The following is an 18,665-nucleotide window of genomic DNA, read 5'->3' as shown; positions in this document are numbered from 1 at the left end:
ACTACTCGACTAACACAATGTTACTTTTGCACCAAGGCAAAGGCAAGAAAAAGAAAGTGCTTGCCGTGGGCTCTTGATTATTTTTTTTTTCCAAAGACTGCTTTCTGTCTCTTGGCAACAGAGTGGTTGAGCGGAAGAGCTTCTGGCTGGCTCTGGCTGCCATCGCTGAACTCTGGGGGCAAGGAGCCATTTCCCCTGAAAAGAGGCCCTTGGGTTCTAATTTAAGATGGGTGACTGTTTTTCAAAAGCAAAGCCACGGGAAAGCAAGGGGAGGGGAAACAAGTCAGAAATCTATTACGGCTTTTCCTGCAATCACTTAGAAGAAGAAGAAGAAGATTGGATTTATATTACGCCCTCCACTCAAGAGTCTCAGAGCGGCTCACAATCTCCTTTATCTCCCTCCCCCACAAAAGACACCCTGAATGAAGAAGAAGAGGCAATGAAGAAGAAGAAGAAGAAGATGATGATGATATTGGATTTATATCCCGCCCTCCACTCCGAAGAGTCTCAGAGCGGCTCACAATCTCCTTTACCTTCCCCCCCCCACACAACAGACATCCTGTGAGGTAGATGAAGATATTGGATTTATATCCCGCCCTCCACTCCGAAGAGTCTCAGAGCAGCTCACAATCTCCTTTACCTCCCCCCCCCCCACGACAGACACCCTGTGAGGTAGATGAAGATATTGGATTTATATCCCACCCTCCACTCTGAAGAGTCTCAGAGCGGCTCACAATCTCCTTTACCTTCCTCCCCCACAACAGACACCCTGTGAGGTAGATGAAGATATTGGATTTATATCCCGCCCTCCACTCCAAAGATTCTCAGAGCGGCTCACAATCTCCTTTACCCCCGTTTAGAGGGTCATGATCTCTTGACGGGTTGGCACGCAAATCTCTGGTATACAGACAAAGGTAGCAAGCACTTTACTAATCACTTGATTCGGAAGGCAATATTTGATGTCTGGATAAAGATAAAAAATAAGATATATAATAAGACGCCCAGATGGGTTTCCCCGATAGAAGCATCTACAAAACCTCAATTATGGGATTTTATGAATATTGTAACATATCAGGAGTTGTTGGATGAGGATGATAAATTAAGAAAGAGGGATGATTTGGAACAGAGAGGAATAAAAATAGATTGGTGGCTAAATTTGCAGATTACGGCTAAATTTAATAAAGATAAAGTATGTGGGTTTACTAAAGGGAACTTTGATTTCGATAAAATATTGCTGGTAAAGGAGGATAAAACGATCAGAAAAGTGTACAACTATATAATGCAAATAAAATTAGAAGACGAACAGGTAAAAGAAGTGATGATTAAATGGTCACAGAACTTGGGGAAGACTATTGACTTAGAACAATGGCTGCAATTGTGGAAAAATAATTATAATATCATCAAACCAGTTAATTATAGGGAGAACTTTTTCAAAATGTTCCATAGGTGGTATATTACGCCAGTCCAGCTATCAAAGATGTCTAACAATTTGTCGCCTAATTGTTGGAAATGTGGTACTGAAATAGGTACGTTTTATCATTTATGGTGGACCTGCGTTATTGTGAGAAAATATTGGGTGAAAGTATTTTTATTTTTAAAGGAGGTATTATGCTTAGATTTTCAGTTTAAACCAGAGATCATGTTATCATCCATGGCAAGCAAAGTTATACCAAAAGAAGATGAGCATCTGATAATCTATATTCTTACAGCTGCTAGAATCTTATTAGCCAAATATTGGAGGAAAGAGAGGTGTCCAAATTTAGAGGAAGTAATTGAAAAAGTACTCCAAGCTGCTGAAGCGGATATACTTTCAACCCTCTTGAAAGGGGAGGCTAAAGCAGTAGCAAGCAATAAATGGAAGAAGTTATATATATGGTTTGATAGGAAGACAAAAGAAAAGGATAATAAGAATTCGGTGTGATGAATAAATGATATAATACCATGTTTAGTTTAAAACCAGGTGGTTAATTTTAGATGTTTAAATCCATCTCCACTCTCTGTTTTAGGCATAAGACATTCTAAATTTAGAGGTTTTGGTACTTAAACTGGATGAAATTATAAGAAGAAATTTATGTTTTGTATTTATACACCAAGACTGACATGGCAGAACGATACAGTATTTTGTAAGAGGTTGATGTTTGTGTTAAGAAATCAATAAATCTTTTTTTAAAAAATCTCCTTTACCTTCCTCCCCCACAACAGACACCCTGTGAGGTAGATGAAGATATTGGATTTATATCCCGCCCTCCACTCCAAAGAGTCTCAGAGCGGCTCACAATCTCCTTTATCTCCCTCCCCTACAACAGACACCCTGTGAAGTGGGTGGGGCTGTGAGGGCTCTTACAGCAGCTGCCCTTTCAAGGACAACCTCTGCCAGAGCTATGGCTGACCCAAGGCCATGCTAGCAGGTGCAAGTGGAGGAGTGGGGAGAAAACCCTGTTCTCCCAGATAAGAGTCCGCACACTTAACCACTACACCAAACTGGCTCTCACCAAACTGGCTCTACACCAAACTTAGCTAGGGGAAGGTATTCCTTGGACACGAACAAACAAAAGGAGCTCAAATCCACTACAAGAGCAGCCTTCCGGTAAGCGATGCCAACTTGTAGGTAGGGCTTGAGGATCGCCTGGAATCATGCCTCATCTGTAGACTATAGAGATCAGTTTCCACGGATAACATGGCCTCTTCGGAGAGCAGACTCTACGGCATTATGCCCCGCTGAGGTCCCCCCGTCCAACCCCCAAATCTCCAGGAGTAACAAAGCCTGGCGCTAGCGACCTGCCCCCCTGCCTGCCCCTGTACAACAGGAGCTTCAAGACTGGCTCCCAGAGCTGCCAATCAAGCTGCTAAGGGTGTTTCTAGGGCTCCTAGATCCCCAGCACTGCTTGAAATTGACTGAACCAGCACCAGGCTGTCTGGAAAAATGAACTGCAAAAACGAACCAAATAAACTCTGGACTGGTTCGGAATGAACCATGAATCGACCCAATTCATGCAGGAATCAACCCCAATTCCAGCACCGATCATCAAAAATCCCCTGTGTCAACCCAGCTATACCTTGGCCCCAAATCTGATGCCCAAGAAAATCAGCTTTGGTGATTTGAGTGTGTGAATTTGTCAAGCAATGCCCATGGAGCTTGGCCTGAAGCACACTGAAGACGCACCTGAACTTTACCACTGGGCGCTCCCATCCTTTGCACACACACTCCTAAGCTGCATCTATGCCAGAAGCAGAAAGACACTAAAACTCATTCTTCTCTGCTCATTTGGACACACATATTCTCCAGTTTATTGGCCGATCGTGTGGATATTTCAACATTTTGTAACGGTAAAGGTAGTCCCCTGTGCAAGCACTGAGTCGTTACCGATCCATGGGATGACGTCACATCATGAAGTTTTCACAGCAGACTTTTCACAGGGTGGTTTGCCATTGCCTTCCCCAGTCATCTACGCTTTCCCCTCAGCAAGCTGGGTGCTTATTTTATCAACCTCGGAAGGATGGAAGGCGGAGTCAACCTTGAGCTGGCTACCTGAGTCCAGCTTCCGCAGGGATCGGACTCAGGTCGTGAGCAGAGCTTGGACTGCAGTACTGCAGCTGTAACACTCTGCACCACAGGATCAAAAACGTGGTTTCCTTGTTTTGAGTATGTGTAAAATACTGATTCTGTTCTATGTAAATTACCAAAAAAGTACACAGATTTTTCAGTGTATTGATACCTTGACTTTGTATATGTATCTTTTCTTAAATTACTTTTTATTTTATAATATTTTCAATGTTTGAATATTGTATTTATAGTTTGAACAAAGTTCAAAAACAATTTAAAAGATTTTGGCAGTAGCTGTCAACTTTGGAGTCTACATGCCGCTGTTAAGTGTTTGCTGGGGATCTTTCATATAAGGACACACCCTCCTGCAGAACTAGTGTGCGACAAAGAACTTATGTAGGATTCTAAACCAGATGAGCTTTTGCCCGGCTGTTTAACATATTGAATGGGAAGTCTCAGTGCAGGGGCCCCCCAATTTTTGAGCCTCTAGTCACCTTTGCAATTCTGACACAGCGCGGTGGGCATTACCACAAAATGGCCGCTGGAGGAGGTGGGCCCACAATGGCTGCTGCAGCTTGCCTTCAGTCACACAGCGAAGATTTTTTGAGCGGTGGTTACAGCTGCCGCTGAACCAGGGCTTTTAAAAGTCCACGCAGCCGATCGAACCTCTGACAGCCAGTCAGAAGTCTTGCTGGGTATAAGCCCCACCAATTTTACAAAAACGTTAGGTGGGGGTCAGGAAAGGTATTGTTCTCCCTTCCTCCATTCTCTCACATAAGAGAAGCCATGTTGGATCAGGCCAGTGGCCCATCCAGTCCAACACTCTGAGTCACATAAGAACATAAGAGAAGCCATGTTGGATCAGGCCAATGGCCCATCCATTCCAACACTCTGTGTCACATAAGAACAGAAGAGAAGCCATGTTGTATCAGGCCAATGACCCATCCAGTCCAACACTCTGTGTCACATAAGAACATCAGAGAAGCCATGTTGTATCAGGCCAACGGCCCATCCAGTCCAACACTCTGTGTCACGTAAGAACAGAAGAGAAGCCATGTTGGATCAGGCCAGTGGCACTTCCAGTCCAACACGCTGTGTCACACAGTGGCCAAAAAACTCCCAAGTGCCATCAGGAGGTCCACCAGTGGGGACAGGTCACTAGAAGCCCTCCCACTGTGCCCCTCCCTGAGCTCCCAGAATACAGAGCATCACTGCTGCAGACAGAGTTTCAACGATAAGCTTTGGCTAATAGCCACTGATGGATCTCTGCTCCATATGCTTATCCAATCCCCTCTTGAAGCTGTCTATGCTTGTAGCCGTCACCACCTCCTGTGGCCGTGAATTCCATGTGTTAATCACCCTTTGGGTGAAGAAGTACTTCCTTTTATCAGTTCTAACCTGACTACTCACCAATTTAATTGAATGTCCACGAGTTCTCGTATTGTGAGAAAGGGAGAAAAGTACTTCTTTCTCTGCCTTCTCTATCCCATGCATAAACTTGGAAACTCAATCATGTCACCCCTCAGTCGACGTTTCTCCAAGGTAAAGAGCCCCAAGCGTTTTAACCTTTCTCCTTAGGGATAGCGTTCCAACCCTTTAATCATTCTAGTTGCCCTTTTCTAAACTTTTCCCAGTGCTATAATATCTTTTTTGAGGTGCGGTCACCAGAATTGCACAAAGTCTTCCAAATGAGGCCGCACCATCGATTTATACAGGGGCATTATGATACTGGCTGATTTGTTTTCAATTCCTTTCATAATAATCCCCACCGTTGGCCTTTCTTATCGCAATCGCACACTGTCTCGACATTTTCAGTGAGTCACAACAGCCCTACGAGGTAGGCCGAGCTGAGAGTTTGTGATGGGCCCCAGGTCAATCCAGCAAGCTTCCTTGACAGAGGCTGGGATTCAAACCTGGATCACCCGAGATCCTCGTCACTCTTTCCATCACATCACGCTGGCTTGCCAACCTTACCAGGAAGATCCTGTCCAGAGCCCCACACAATCTTCCTGGTATCTGGAACAGAGACAACCCTCTTATCTGACTTCCACTCGTGATCCTTTTTTCAGCTGCCCTCAGGTTATTCATCAGAATGTTTGTATCCTGTCCCTTCTTCCCCCTCCCCCGGCAATGATAGGGGCCCAAGGCATCTTACCTTAAGAAGAGCTGGGAGTAGCCGCTGGATGCTTTCCCCATCAGTCCCTGCTGGGCCATCTGTTGTCGCCTTTGCAGAGAGGCCTCTTCCTACATGAGAAACATCACGAGAACATCAGGAGAGGCCTCTGGATTAGCCCAGTGATCCACCTCGTGTCAGACAATGGAACTTCAAATCAACCAGACGCCATTCGATACAAAGTTTAAGGCTTTATTTGAGAGTTCGTCTTTCCTGAGCGTGGAAAGATTGGAACTGATACATTTGTGCCAGTGAGGAGTTACTTTAAGGTTTCTAAACAAAACTACATCCCCAAGCATTCTTAGCATGAAGTGATACTTTTCACGCAGTAACTTTCTCTTATCTCTTTGCAGTCCTTGATCTCACAGGGATGGCCGAACCGCCATCCCCGGAGACATTTTATCTTCAAAGGAGAATTGCCTTTGTTAGTTCCAGGGACAGGAATTCACACCAGTGTTAGTAAATACTATGCTCCTTGTGGAGGAACCGGCCCAATTCTGCCTTCAGACCCGGTCCCGTCAACTCCCTGCTGAGTCGCCAACTCCTGGAGGGAGCTATTTCTCCTCCTGCCCCTTGGGCTCGCTGCCACCACCTGCTCAGTCTAGGGGTTCAGATTGAGAGGAACAGGACTCCCAATCCCCCTCTCCAGCTATGAGGCCAGGCCTCAAGGTCCTCTGCCACCCTGTACTTGGGTTTCACAGAGACCTCAGCACTTCTTTGGGGCACCCCTGGAGGATTGGCACCTTATCCAACTGCATGCCTTCCCCCTTCCCCGGGGCCCCCTTTATAAAGCAGCGTGGTCTAGGGCGGTTGGGGATCTATGTGGTACAGAGATTGACTGCCAGCATTCAAAACAGTAAAATTATTTAATTAAAAGAGAAAAAGAAAAGAAAAGAAGAACAAAACAAAAACAGTTGCTTGTAAATGCACAAGCATTTACACAGCACAGCACACGCACAGCAAACAGCATGACAAAGAAAAGGTGATTATAAATGCATCCTATTGTCCCTGGTCTAAACTTGCCCCGCCTTGGGGATGACTTACTTGGTCTGACTGCCTGGGGGCCTCACAGGCAGGAGCCCCCATGCTCACCACATGCTCCCTTGAGCGCCAGTTGCAAACTGCCTTCTCTTCCTGCTAACTCCAATCCCAAGAACAAAAGAACTTCCTGCCTCTCTAGGAGACTTTCCCCCCTAGCGTTGTTGGTTTGGCTCTGGAAGGGAGGGGGGGTTTGGAGGGAGGCTAGGCCAAAGCCTGCTTAGGAGTTTCATGTTTTCCCTCCCAATGAAGCACCAACATTGACTAAAATGGCGTTTCTTCACACTCCTACTTTGATATGCAAGGTTTCTTCCCATGGTTAGTAATATAGATTAGAAAATGGAGTCAGTTAAGCTAAGCATTTCATCACATTCAGTATTTTTCCAGTGTCTGACACCCAGTCCAGCCACCTGTCTCACACAGGTTCCTCTGGAGGGCCAACAACAGGGCAGAGAGGCTGAGTCTCCATAAGAACATACAAAGAGCCCTGTTGGATCAGACCAGTGAGGGTCCATCTAGTCCAGCCTCCTGCCTCACCCAGTGGCCAACCAGTTCCTCTGGAGGGCCAACAACAAGACATAGAGGCTGAGGCCTTCATAAGAACATCAGAAGAGCTCTGCTGGATCAGACCAGTGAGGGTCCATCTAGACCAGCTTCCTGTCTAATGGAGTGGCCAGCCATTTCCTCTGGAGGGCCAACAACAGGGCAGAGAGGCTGAGGCCTTCATAAGAACATCAGAAGAGCCCTGCTGGATCAGACCAGTGAAGGTCCATCTAGTTCAGCATTCTTTCTCATAGAGTGGCCAACCAGTTCCTCTGGAGGGCTAAGTACAGGGCAGAGAGGCTGAGGCCTTCATAAGAAAATTCAAAGAGTCTTGCTGGATCTGACCAGTGAGGGTCCATCTAGTCCAGCTTCCCGTCTAATGGAGTGGCCAGCCATTTCCTCTGGAGGGCCAACGACCAGGTATGGAGGCCTCCCCCTGATGTTGCCTCCTGGCTCTGGGATGATCTAGCTCTCAACGTCTTGCCTTGAACTTGAATGTTGGACTAGATGGCTCTGAAGGACTTTCCCAGTTCTCTGACTGAAATGGGAGAAAGAGAGGCCCTTGACTCTTGAGTGGCTTCTCCTTCTTTGGAAATGACACCTCGGCCCAATCCGATCTGATGCTCAGCACAGACGCTCGGATCCCTCTTTGACTGACTTCTCTTGGCGGCACTGCCTGCCCCGGGCTGATTACAACTCTAAATCAGCACAGAAATCCCCCTCCTCCCTCTGTCCCTCTATCCATCTCCTTTGGTGACATGTGAAAAATGCATCGTCAGCTCTCTGCTGATAAGAGTTATGGGAGCGATGGGGCAAGGTGGGGGAAATAACCGGCTTGCGGAGCAACAGTTCCAAGCGCAGACGCCAATTTTATATATAGCCAGACGTGAAACGGGAAGGAAGATAACAGTGTGATGGTGCAGTGTAGACGCTCAAGGATGCGACTGTAGTTGCATTACAGAGGACAGCTCAGTTGGTCAGCAGTAGCGCTCCCTCTAAGCCAGGGGTGTCAAAAATGCAGTCCAGGGGCCAAATCAGGCCTTCGGAGGGCTCCTATCAGGCCCCCGAGCGACTGGCTGTCATCTGCTTCCTTCTCCCTCTCTTTTGCTCCCTTCTGCATCACAGCTTGCTTTGCCAGGCTTGCTCAATCTCATGGGAGCTATAGAGCGAAGTCTCCATTTTCTCCATTGGATGAGGCTCCTCCCTTGTGGAGGAAGGGGTGCGTGGGAGGAATAACTTGCTTTGCCGGGCTTTCTCAGTTGCATAGCAGAGCTACTGAGCCAAGCCTCTCTTCCTTCTATTGGCTGAGGCTCCTCCCCCTCCAGGTCTCCTGGGGAAGGAAGGAAAGAACCAGAGTTTCCTTTGCCCAGTTCCCTGGATTGCATCAGATACAAAGAAAGCACCTTCAAGACCAAGAGAATCATAGAGTTGGAAGGGATCTCTAGGGTCATTTAGTCCAACCCCCTGCAAAATGCAGGAAACTCACAAACACCTCTCCCTAAATTCACAGGATCCTCATTGCTGTCAGATGGCCATCTAGCCTCTGTTGAAAAACCTCCAAGGAAGGAGAGCCCACCACCTCCCGAGGAACCCCCTGCACAATGCAGGAAACTCACAAACACCTCTCCCTAAATTCACAGGATCTTCATTGCTGTCAGATGGCCATCTAGCCCCTGTTGAAAAACCTCCAAGGAAGGAGAGCCCACCACCTCCCGAGGAAGCCTGCTCCACTGAGGAATCGCTCTAACGGTCAGGAAGTTCTTGCTAATGTTGAGCCAGAAACTCCTTTGATTTAATTTCAACCCACTGGTTCTGGTCCTACCTTCCGGGGCCACGGAGAACAATGCCACACCATCCTCTGTATGACAGCCCTTCAAGGACTTGAAGATGGATGCTAATATTTTAAGCATGTTTTATTTTAAGGGTTTTTTAAAAAAATATTTAATTGTGTTTGTGTCCTTTATAAAGTTTATATCTCCTCTACCTGGCATTACATTTTATGACAAGCATGGCACAGCCTGATAAGGTCATATTTATGTTGGATCCGGCCCTCATAACAAATGAGTTTGACGCCCTTGCTCTAAGCTGAGTTAGTGTGAGCTAGCTCACAGTTTTTGTTTTCGATTTCCAACTTTATTGAAATTTATAATGCAAAATGAAACATCGAAAAATCGCTACAATACAGAAGTTCCCCATTAAACACATGGGAGTTAATCATTCAGATGTACATTGAGAAATAATAAAAAGAAACAAAAAACCCTTATTTGATTACATTTCAATAAATGAGACAGTAGCTTTTAAGAAAGAAGACTCTGCTTTTGACGCTAAAAATTTGAGGAAAGGTAACCAAACGGCCACAAAATGAGAATTAAATATTCAGAACCAAAGTGAGAGAAGGAAGCAGAGAGTTTATCAAGAATACACATTTCTTGCGCTCACAGCTTTTTAGCCTCCAGCTCACACACTTTTGTCGGAGTTCAGGAGCAAACTAATTCATGCAGTAGCTCACAACTTTAATGCCAATAGCTCATGAAGTAGAATTTTTGCTCACATGACTCCACAGTTTATAGCAGGGGCGCTGTATTCATTTGTCGTGAGGGCCGGATCTGACATAAATGAGACCTTGTTGGTGTCAGACGTGTAACTTAGCTATAGTACTGTAACATGTAGAGGGTAGCTACTTGACATGACTAACCCCATATTGCATTCTGCTATGCTGTGTTCCCTGCTTCTACTAACCGTGAGAACAGCAATGCGCATTTTCCCCCAAGGCAATTCCTAACCGCAAGGAGAAGAATTTCACACTAGGCCTAAAAGCCATCTGGGGCTCTGAAGTTAGCATATTCAAGGTATCTAGTGGGTAGCTTCCTGGGAGAGAGATAAGGAAGTATGGAAAGCGCCGACTGTCTCCAAGGGTGTGAGAATGCTGTATTGTTTCCCCTTTCTGAAATGCACAAAAAGGCAAGACTCAGCCCTGCCCGTTATCAAACTCAACTTGCTACTTTGCTAGACTGTCTGTTCTCAAATAAATGGATTAATTTTGCAACGTTATGATCCGTCTCTGTTTGAAGTTCCACGTCTTGACAGTTGGACCAGACCTTGCGTGTCATAAAATGTAATGCCAGGTAGCAGAGGTAAAAACTTTAGAGGTAAAAACTTTGTAAAGGACACAAACCCGATTAAAGATTTTTTTTTTTTTAAACTTAAAATAAAACATGCTTAAAGCATTAGCACTTGTTGGTCTTAATGGTGCTTTCTTTGTACCTCTCCCGTGAGATCCAGGGAACTGGGAAAAGAAAGCTTAACGCTCTTTTCCTTCCTTCCCCAGGGGATCAGGAGGGGGAGGATCCTCAGCCAACAGAAGGAAGAGAGGCTTGGCTCAGTAGATCTGCTGTGCGATTGAGCAAGCCTGGCAAAACAAGCTGTGATGCAGAAGGAGGCAAGAGAGAGGGAGAAGAAAGCAGACGATGCTAGTCACTCGGGGGTCTGATTTGGCCCCTGGGCCACATGTCTGACACCTCCATTCTAGAGACTACTGAATCGTGACTGATAATGAAGCTCAAGACAATGCTTCCTCCTGGACTGAATCGAGACCTAGGTTTTCTGTTTATTACCGATGCTGATTTCTTCACACCTACTACCCCTCTGCATATCACACCTAATCCAGTAATGCCTGCTATTGTCATCTGAAATCACTCCACATTCCAAGCAGCACCGACTCGAGCGCCCATGGTGCCCTAGGCAGCCTGTTAGCCTGCCGCCCCCCTCCACAGTGCCCCCCCTCCCCCCCGCAGTGCCTCCTCCTCCTTCCCTTCGCACCCCAGGTGTATTTCAAAGCCCAGAAGGGCACCTGAGCTGCTCTCCTGGATGATCTAAAGCTCCGCCTGCCGATCACCTGATCAGTGGAGGGCCCTTTAGATCACCCAGGAGGCTGCTCCACTGCCCTTCTGGGCTTTGAAATACACCTGGGGTGTGGAAGGAAGGGAGGAGGAGGCTGAGGAGATGGCAAACTAGGTGTTTGCCTATGGGGAAGGGGGGAAGGCTGAATTTGGCGCCCCTGCCCTTCTGGCACCCTAGGCAACTGCCTAATTTGCCTAGTGGGTGAGCCAGCCCTGACTCCAAGATATAAGGACTCACATTCCAGCTGTATCTGAAGAAGTGAGCAATGACTCACGGAAGTTCATACCCTGCCACCATTGTTTAGTCTTCAAAGTGTGACTAGACTCTTGTTCTTTTCTACCATTCCCCCCCCTCCCTTTTAATTGTCTTATACGCTTCAGAGCTAGTTTGGTGTAGTGGTTAAGTGCGCGGGCTCTTAGCTGTGAGAACCGGGCTTGATTCCCCACTCCTCCGCTTGCAGCTGGCTGAGTGATCTTGGGTCAGTCACAGTAGCTGAAAGAGCTGCTGCTCTCAAGAGCAGTTATCGAAAGAGCTATCTTAGTGCCTGCTAGCTCTCAGGGTGTCTGTTGTGCAGTAAAGGAGACTGTAAGACGCTCTGAGTGAAGAGCAGGGTATAAATCCAATCCAGGGTTGCCAGGTCTAATTAAAGAAATATCTGGGAACTTTGGAGGTGGAGCCAGGAGACAATGGGGGTGGAGCCAGGAACAAGGTTGTGACAAGCATAATTGAACTCCAAAGGAAGTTCTGGCCATCACAAAGGGAGTTCTGGCCATCGCCTATCTTTTAAATGCCTTCCCTCCATTGGAAATAATGAAGGATAGGGGCATCTTCTTTGGGGGCTCCTAGAATTGGACCCCCTGGTCCAATCTTTTTGAAACTTGGAGGTTCTTTTGAGGAGAGGCACTGGATGCTATTCTGAAACTTTGGTGCCTCTACTTTAAAATACAGCCCTCCCAGAGCCCCAGATACCCATGGATCAATTCTCCATTATACCCCATGGGAATTAGTTTCCATAGGGAATAATGGAGTGCCCAGCATACGTTTCCCTCCCTCCCCCAGACTTTCTGATGACCCTGAAGCAGGCGGGAGGGCCTCCAAACCAGGGCATTCCCTGCCCCCACCTGGGGATTGGTAACCCTTATCCAATTGTACCTATTGTACCATAGAGTTGTCCCTCCCAAATTGCTAGAGCATCCAGGATAACCATAGAGTTTTCCCGGAAACACCTAGAGTGGCCGTGTGTGACATTGCTGGCGCAATGACGTCACCCGCAAGTGATGTCATCACACCAGCGACGTAGGGGGGGGTTCCCCCTGCTGGCCCAATGTGGGCCATTGGGTTGGGAACCTCCAGGGCAGGAGAACCCTTACCTGGCCCGGGAGCTGGGCAGCCCTAATTAAATTTTGTTGGTCTTAAAGGTGCTACTTGGAACGCCTACTTTGTTCTAAACCTGTTTTGTGTGACTGAGGTTCCAATCCACAGATTTAGGTATCTGCAGATGAGGGCCACACTTAAGAAGGAAAGGAAAGGTCCCCTGTGCAAGCACCAGTCGTTTTCGACTCTGGGGTGACGCTACTTTCACAATGTTGTCCCGGCAGACCTTTTTATGGGGTGGTTTGCCCTTGCCTTCCCCAGTCATTACACTTTCCCCCTAGCAAACTGAGTACTCATTTTACCGACCTCGGAAGGATGGAAGGCTGAGTCAACCTCGAGCTGGCTACCTGAACCAGCTTCCGCTGGAATCGAACTCAGGTCGTGAGCAGAGGGCTCCGACTGCAGTACTGCAGCTTTACCACTCTGCGCCACGGGGCACTTGAGAAACAGACATACAAATATTAAAATTAATTTTAAAGGGCATGGTACGCTGTGCTCTGAAAAGCAGCTGGGCGGGCAGAAACTGAGGTGGCTAGGGTTTCCCCAGCGTGGCGATAAAGCGATGTGGAAAGAAACCTGCACAATTTTTGCAGGTCAGGATGCAGTTAAACGTGCCAGAGCGTGGCAGCAACTGGAATATTGCTCCTTTTTAATATCCTTCTCCCTCCCCTTCAGTATTAATGAAAGCTGTTCACTGAGCGATGGGTAGCAGGCAGGCTTTCGACTTTACCTCTCCATCTGGAGTCGTAACTCCAGACATCAGAAAGTGGGACTAGATTTACTTCGCCAGAAGGCAGGGTGGGAATAAATGCCTCAGCTGCCGGTCCTGCTGTGCTGAAAATCAGCTTTATGACTTCATAATTCTAGAATGAAGGGTTTTCCCCCACCTAAAACTTTCTTCAGATTTATACCCCTTCCCTATGCACAGCACCCACAGAAACACACAAAATTGTCCTCCAAGGTCTGGAATGCATCTGGTTTAGAATCTGAGGTTATTTTAAAGTTATTAACTCTTGGTTGGGAAATCTCTGGAGAGATTTATAATAATAAATAAATATTTTTTTTGGGGGGGGGGGTTTCCCGCCCAAATTCATAGAGTGTCTGGGAAAACCATAAGAGTTTTCCCGGAAACTTCTAGAGCGAATGGCACGCAATGTCACTGTGTGATGACGTCTCCTGTGAGTGACGTCATCGTGTCATGCGTAAGTCCCCTGCCGTAAGTCCCCCTTGACAACCCTAGTGTGGCCTATGAGTGCAAATGTGTTCCTGAAACAATGGTGACATTGGGGTGTGTGGCCTAATATGCAAATGAATTCCTGCTGGGCTTTTTCTACAAAAAAAGGCCCTTCATAACACCACAGATTCCACCCTCCAGAGAAGCCAATTTGTGCAGGGAAATTGATTTCTGTAGTCTGGAGACCAGCTGGGTGTCAGCTTTTTGAGGGATAAACCTCCTTTCATCAGATCCGACTTGTATCTGACAAAAGGAGCTTAGACTGTTAAACGCTTATACCAAAATTTTTTCTATGCAGCTTCTGGACGAATCTAGCTGTCCTGCTAGAGACCAAGATGGCTACCCTCTAAAACAGGAGATCAGCTGTAATCCAGGGAGATCCCCAGGCCTCGCCTGGTCATTGGCAACCCGAGTTTAACTCACAGACAAGCAAGTCTTTCAGCCTGAGGGCCACATTTTGTTTTTTTCTTGGCCTACTTTTGAGGGCACCATATTAGCTACCGGCACTCTCTCCCTCTGCTACCGGGACACCTGGCCAACAACCTTCAGGGAGTCGGTGCAACACGCCAATGCTCTTGACACAGGGGTAAAGCAGTTAGCGCAGGCGTGTCAAATGCAGGGGTGGAATTCTAACAGGAGCTCCTCTGTATATTAGGCCACGCACTCCTGGTGTAGCCAATCCTCCAAGGGCTCACAAGGCTCTTTTCAGTAAGCTCTTGGAGGATTGGCTACATCAGGAGTGCATGGCCTAATATGCCAAGGAGCTCCTGCTAGAATCCCACCCCTGGTCAAATGTATGGCCTGTGGGCTGGAAGTGGCCTATCCAGGTCTCGTATTCAGCTCATGAGCAACTGGTGCCAGGAAGGCAGGGGGCTGCTCGGGGCATTGAAGCTGTCAAAAATAGAAAGGAAATGGCAGGCCTAAGAGCCTGAGGTAAAAGAGCCTGAGATAAAATAGCATGAGGGGAATGGCAGTGAAGGTGCCAACAGCCCTGTCCTAGCCTCAGAAGCAAGCAGAGGAGCAAAGGGGTGCTGCTGTCGCTGTCACACTTCTGAACAGCCTAAGGTAGCGTGAGGTAAAAGAGCCTGAAGTAAAATAGCATGAGGTAAAACAGGGGTGGCCAACAGTAGCTCTCCAGATGTTTTTGCCTACAACTCCCATCAGCCCCAGCCAGCATGGCCAATGGCTGGGGCTGGTGGGAGTTGTAGGCAAAAAACATCTGGAGAGTTACTGTTGGCCACCCCTGAGGTAAAAGAGCTGAAGTAAAATAGCATGAGGTAAAAGAGTCTGAGGTAAAATAGCGAGGGGGATGGCAGCGAAGGTGCCAACAGCCCTGTCCTGGCCTCAGAAGCAAGCGGAGGAGCAAAGGGGTAATGCTGTCGCTGTCACACTTCTGAACAGTCTAAGGTAAAAGAGCGTGAGGTAAAAGAGCCTGAAGTAAAACAGCTTGAGGTAAAAGAGTCTGAGGTAAAATAGCGAGGGGGATGGCAGCGAAGGTGCCAACAGCCCTGTCCTGGCCTCAGAAACAAGCGGAGGAGCAAAGGGGCGCCGCTGTCGCTGCTACACGTCTGAAAAAGCTTGGAGCTGGGAGGCAGAGGAAATACTGGGATGGGCAACCTCTCCCTCTCCCCCCAACCTGTTCTCAGCCCATGAGGGAAAAAAGGGTCATGGGAGAACCAAAAGCGTCCCCTCGAGGTTTTGAAAACAGCCTCTCTGTCAGGCCATCCCCTCAGCCCCACCGCTTCTGAGGGAAACGCAGGAGGGAAGAGAACTGGGGGCTGGAGGGGCGGGGATCTGAGAGAGCCAGGTTCAGAAACCCCCCTCCTCTTGAGCCAGGATCCTGTCATCTGAGTCAACCGGGAATGGCCGCTCAGCCTGGTCCACCTCACAGGCTTGCTCATAAGAACATAAGAGAAGCCATGTTGGATCAGGCCAATGGCCCATCCAGCCCAACGCTCTGTGTCACACAGCGGCCAAAAAGCCTAGGTGCCATCAGGAGGTCCACCAGTGGGGCTAGAAGCCCTCCCACTGTGCCCCCCCAAGCACCAAGAGGCACGGCCGGATTAACAGTTAGGCCAAGTAAGCGCTGGCCTATGGGTCCCCATGCCTTTAGGGGCCCCCGGCCGGCTCCCCCCCATTTCCCCTCTGTTTGCAGCCCTCCCAGCTTGCACACGCAGCCAGCAACTGAGCCGCTCTTTGCCTGACTTGCCTGGTGCGGCTACTGGCATCATTGCCAAGTTTACTTCTCTCTGCCTCTCCCCTGCAGCTTTGTCGAAGGGACCTTTGAGAAGGTGCCTGCAAGCTGCAGCAGGGGCCGTGGGTGGTGGCGGTGGCGCTCCTCTGCGGTAATTTGCGAGAGGCCCCCCCCCAATTTTGACTACCTAGGAACCTCCGGCACTGTTGGGAGGGGGCAATGGAGGGGGGATTCCAGTATGCCTCCTCGGGAAGAGAAGAGAGGAAACAAAGAGCGAGAGACGGATCTTAGCTGTGCTTGTCTGCTGCTGAGGCTGGGTGTATTGGGTGTGTGTGTGTGTGTTTTGTGTGTGCTGAAAAACTACCTTATTTACTTGCAAGGAAGGCGTTTCATCTCCTAAAAAGTGCTATATATCCAACAGTAGCTAATTTATATGGAAATGGAAGATACCTCTTTTATAGTATCCCTTGGTGGGAGGGGAACCTAGTCTTGATTATGATTGAATACATTTATTGGAGCTTTTTTGGGTTCCCAAGTAAATCAATTGCTTTTAATGCTTGGAATCAATCGCTTTTGTTTGTCTTTTGAGTAAAAGGAATATCATTAATTGGGTTTGTCTGTGGCCGTTATAAAGTTTATATCTCTGGTATTACAATCTACGGCACAATTGACCTGGCCTGATGAAAGGACACTTATGTCAAATCTGGCTCTCCCAACAAGTGAGTTTGACGCTTCTCAATTAGAGGGCCGGAAGAAAACCTGCGAGGAGCTGTCTGTAGAGAGCCAGTTTGGTGTGGTGGTTAAGTGCGCAGACTCTTATCTGGGAAAACCGGGTTTGATAGTCCCCACTCCTCCAGTTGCAGCTGCTGGAATGGCTACGATGAAGCATTCAGCAAGCTGGTCAGACTCATTGAGGAATACCTAGGACTGGTAAAGCTCACGGAGTCGGAAGTAACAGTTCCAGCACCGGCTGGCAAAGTAGATCCAGGTACTACAGGTGTGCCTTTTGTGAGCTAGCAATCAGTTTACGTGCAGGAGGTGAAACTTGCTAGTGCCTTAGACATTCTGGGTGTCTGTCAAAGACAGAGCCCTGTACTTAGACTTTAACCAAGCATTCTACACCAGTTTTCAGACTCCACTGCTATACCCTGTGGAATGGCTCAGTTTGGCCAGCTTGATGTAGAGAGCGCCAGTCTGGTGTAGTGGTTAAGTGCATGGATTCTTATCTGGGAGAACCGGGTTTGATTCCCCACTCCTCCACTTGCAGCTGCTGGAATGGCCTTGGGTCAGCCATAGATCTCTCTCGCAGAGTTGTCCTTGAAAGGGCAGCTTCTGGGAGAGCTCTCTCAGCCCCACCCACCTCACAGGGTGTCTGTTGTAGGGGAGTAAGACAAAGGAGATTGTGAGCCACTCTGAGATTCGGAGTGGAGGGCAGGATATAAACCCAGTATCATCATCATCTTCTCCTCCTCCTCCTCCTCCTCCTCCTCCCCGCTGCCCCTTGAAGGTTCAAGTTTTTTAAAAAGCTGCATCTCTAAGAAAAAGGTAAGGTAGCAGCAGTGCCCTGCAGATAGGATGATAGTTGGAAGGAAGAGAACTTGCTTTGGAAGTATGCTGTTTCCCGCCCAGTGTCTGGCATTGCCGATGAACGGATCTCAGGTAGCAGGGCACAGAGGAGGCCACAAACGCCGCTGCCAAGTCAGATGGCACAATTGTCCACTTCATTTTAAGGCTTGCTTTCTCCCCCCACCTTAGCTCACAGGTGTCCAAATTAATAAAGAAAAATTTCCAGAAATGTTGGTATCTGGAGGGGGACCTTCTGCTTGGTGAGGTCCCAGGTTCAATCCCCGGCATCTCCAACTCAAAAGGGTCCAGGCAAATAGGTGTGAAAAACCTCAGCTTGAGACCCTGGGGAGCGGCTGCCAGTATGAGTAGACAAGACTGACTTTGATGGACCAAGGGTCTGATTCAGTAGAAGGCAGCTTCATAGGTTCATATATATGACCCTTTTTCTCATCCCTCCCTCTCGTTTTCTGTTGTTGATAAAAACCGGAAACATCAGGAGAAACTGGAATATATGCAACTCTCAGGGCTTTTTTTTGTAGCAGGAACTCCTTTGCATATTAGGCCACATGCCCGTGATGTTGCCAGTCCTCTTGGAGCTTACAGTAGGCCCAATACTAACAGCCTTGTAAGCTCTTGGAGGATTGGCTACATCGGGGGGGGGGGGTAGCCTAATATGCAAAGAGCCAGCTTGGTGTAGTGGTTAAGTGCGTGGACTCTTATCTGAGAGAACCGGGTTTGATTCCCCACTCCTCCACTTGCAGCTGCTGGAATGGCCTTGGGTCAGCCAGAGCTCTCTTATCTGGGAGAACCGGGTTTGATTCCCCACTCCTCCACTTGCAGCTGCTGGAATGGCCTTGGGTCAGCCAGAGCTCTCTTATCTGGGAGAACCGGGTTAGATTCCCCACTCCTCCACTTGCACCTGCTGGAATGGTCTTGGGTCAGCCAGAGCTCTCTTATCTGGGAGAACCGGGTTTGATTCCCCACTCCTCCACTTGCAGCTGCTGGAATGGCCTTGGGTCAGCCAGAGCTCTCTTATCTGAGAGAACCGGGTTGGATTCCCCACTACTCCACTTGCAGCTGCTGGAATGGCCTTGGGTCA

The 18,665-nt window shown here is 48.1% G+C and overlaps 1 protein-coding gene across 1 annotated transcript in view; it reads right to left on the bottom strand.

The window, feature by feature from the left end:
- Window positions 1-18,665, bottom strand: part of LRGUK (leucine rich repeats and guanylate kinase domain containing) — a 120,661-nt gene that overhangs the window by 17,412 nt on the left and 84,584 nt on the right. The window contains exon 17 of the mRNA XM_060244457.1: window positions 5,700-5,788. Coding sequence (XP_060100440.1) covers window positions 5,700-5,788 — 89 coding nt within the window. The remainder of the gene's footprint in view (window positions 1-5,699; window positions 5,789-18,665) is intronic.

Source organism: Heteronotia binoei, chromosome 8 (assembly GCF_032191835.1).
Source record: "Heteronotia binoei isolate CCM8104 ecotype False Entrance Well chromosome 8, APGP_CSIRO_Hbin_v1, whole genome shotgun sequence".
NCBI classification, from domain to species: Eukaryota; Metazoa; Chordata; class Lepidosauria; order Squamata; family Gekkonidae; genus Heteronotia; species Heteronotia binoei.
The sequence above is the reverse complement of the archived record's forward strand: the minus strand, read 5'-3'. Positions and strand labels throughout refer to the sequence as shown.